This window comes from Penaeus monodon, chromosome 27 (assembly GCF_015228065.2).
Source record: "Penaeus monodon isolate SGIC_2016 chromosome 27, NSTDA_Pmon_1, whole genome shotgun sequence".
Lineage (NCBI taxonomy): Eukaryota > Metazoa > Arthropoda > Malacostraca > Decapoda > Penaeidae > Penaeus > Penaeus monodon.
The window spans coordinates 29903102-29903973 of NC_051412.1; the positions used below are offsets into that span (position 1 = coordinate 29903102).

General features: G+C 42.7%; 1 protein-coding gene across 2 annotated transcripts in view; it reads right to left on the reverse strand.

The window, feature by feature from the left end:
* Positions 1 to 872, reverse strand: part of LOC119590766 (hemocyanin C chain-like) — a 16266-nt gene that overhangs the window by 15023 nt on the left and 371 nt on the right. The window contains exon 2 of one of the 2 annotated variants that reach the window (XM_037939478.1): positions 19 to 674. In XM_037939478.1, coding sequence (XP_037795406.1) covers positions 19 to 674 — 656 coding nt within the window. Of the gene's footprint in view, positions 1 to 14; positions 675 to 872 lie in introns of both variants that reach the window. The other variant, XM_037939477.1, reaches the window with a different exon arrangement.

The window sequence follows — 872 nt, forward strand, 5'->3', positions numbered from 1 at the left end:
GGTTAGTTGATGATGCACCCAGAAGAAGTTCTCTCCTTTGCGATCCAGATGATGACTGTATTCGTCCTGCCACCAGAATGGGAATTCCATATGCCATGTAACGTGGTGAGTGTTCATTCCAATGTCCTCTCCGAAATAGGCTACTCTTTGTTCAGGGTTTTTCTTTGTTCCCGTAAAGGAAGACTGGAATTTACCAGGTGTCTGTGTCTGCTTGGCACGGTAAGCTGCTTCAATGACTTCACTGTTAGTGAAGAGATGAGGAGTTACCTCATAGAGTGGAGGAAGTACAATGTGTTCAGCCAGAGGTGAGTGGATGACTGCAACATACAAGGCGTAGACAAACTCTCCCTCGTTCAAACGCTGACGGAAGTAGGCGGCATTGCTGACAAATGTATTCCAGTCGTTGCAGCGAATGAGAACATCGAAGAGCATAAGTGCTTCATGACGCTGTCTTGGGTTGAAGAGAGAGAACCAGTGCTTCTGTTCGAGAAGTCTGTGATCCTTGAGATCTCTCATAATTCTATGTACCGCCTCACCATCGTCACTGTAATGGGACAGATCAGCCTCCGGGTCAAAGGAATCCGCTTTTTCTTTTAAGTTGGGATCACGGATTTCCCCGTAGATCTTGTGCAGCAGGAAGTTGATATCATGCTGCTTCTGGGCATCTGAGACACCTAGAAGAAGAGAGCTATAATAGTTCAGCCTTTCACGCCGATACACTTTAGCATGCATTGTGTTCTTATATAATTTTGTGTATAAAGTGGGATATTCTGCTTATAAGTGCTACTAAAAACATTATGAAAAAAATATAGAATATAAGTCAAATAAATATAACTAGAGTCACTTTATGTGATAAAATTTTGACATAGTAC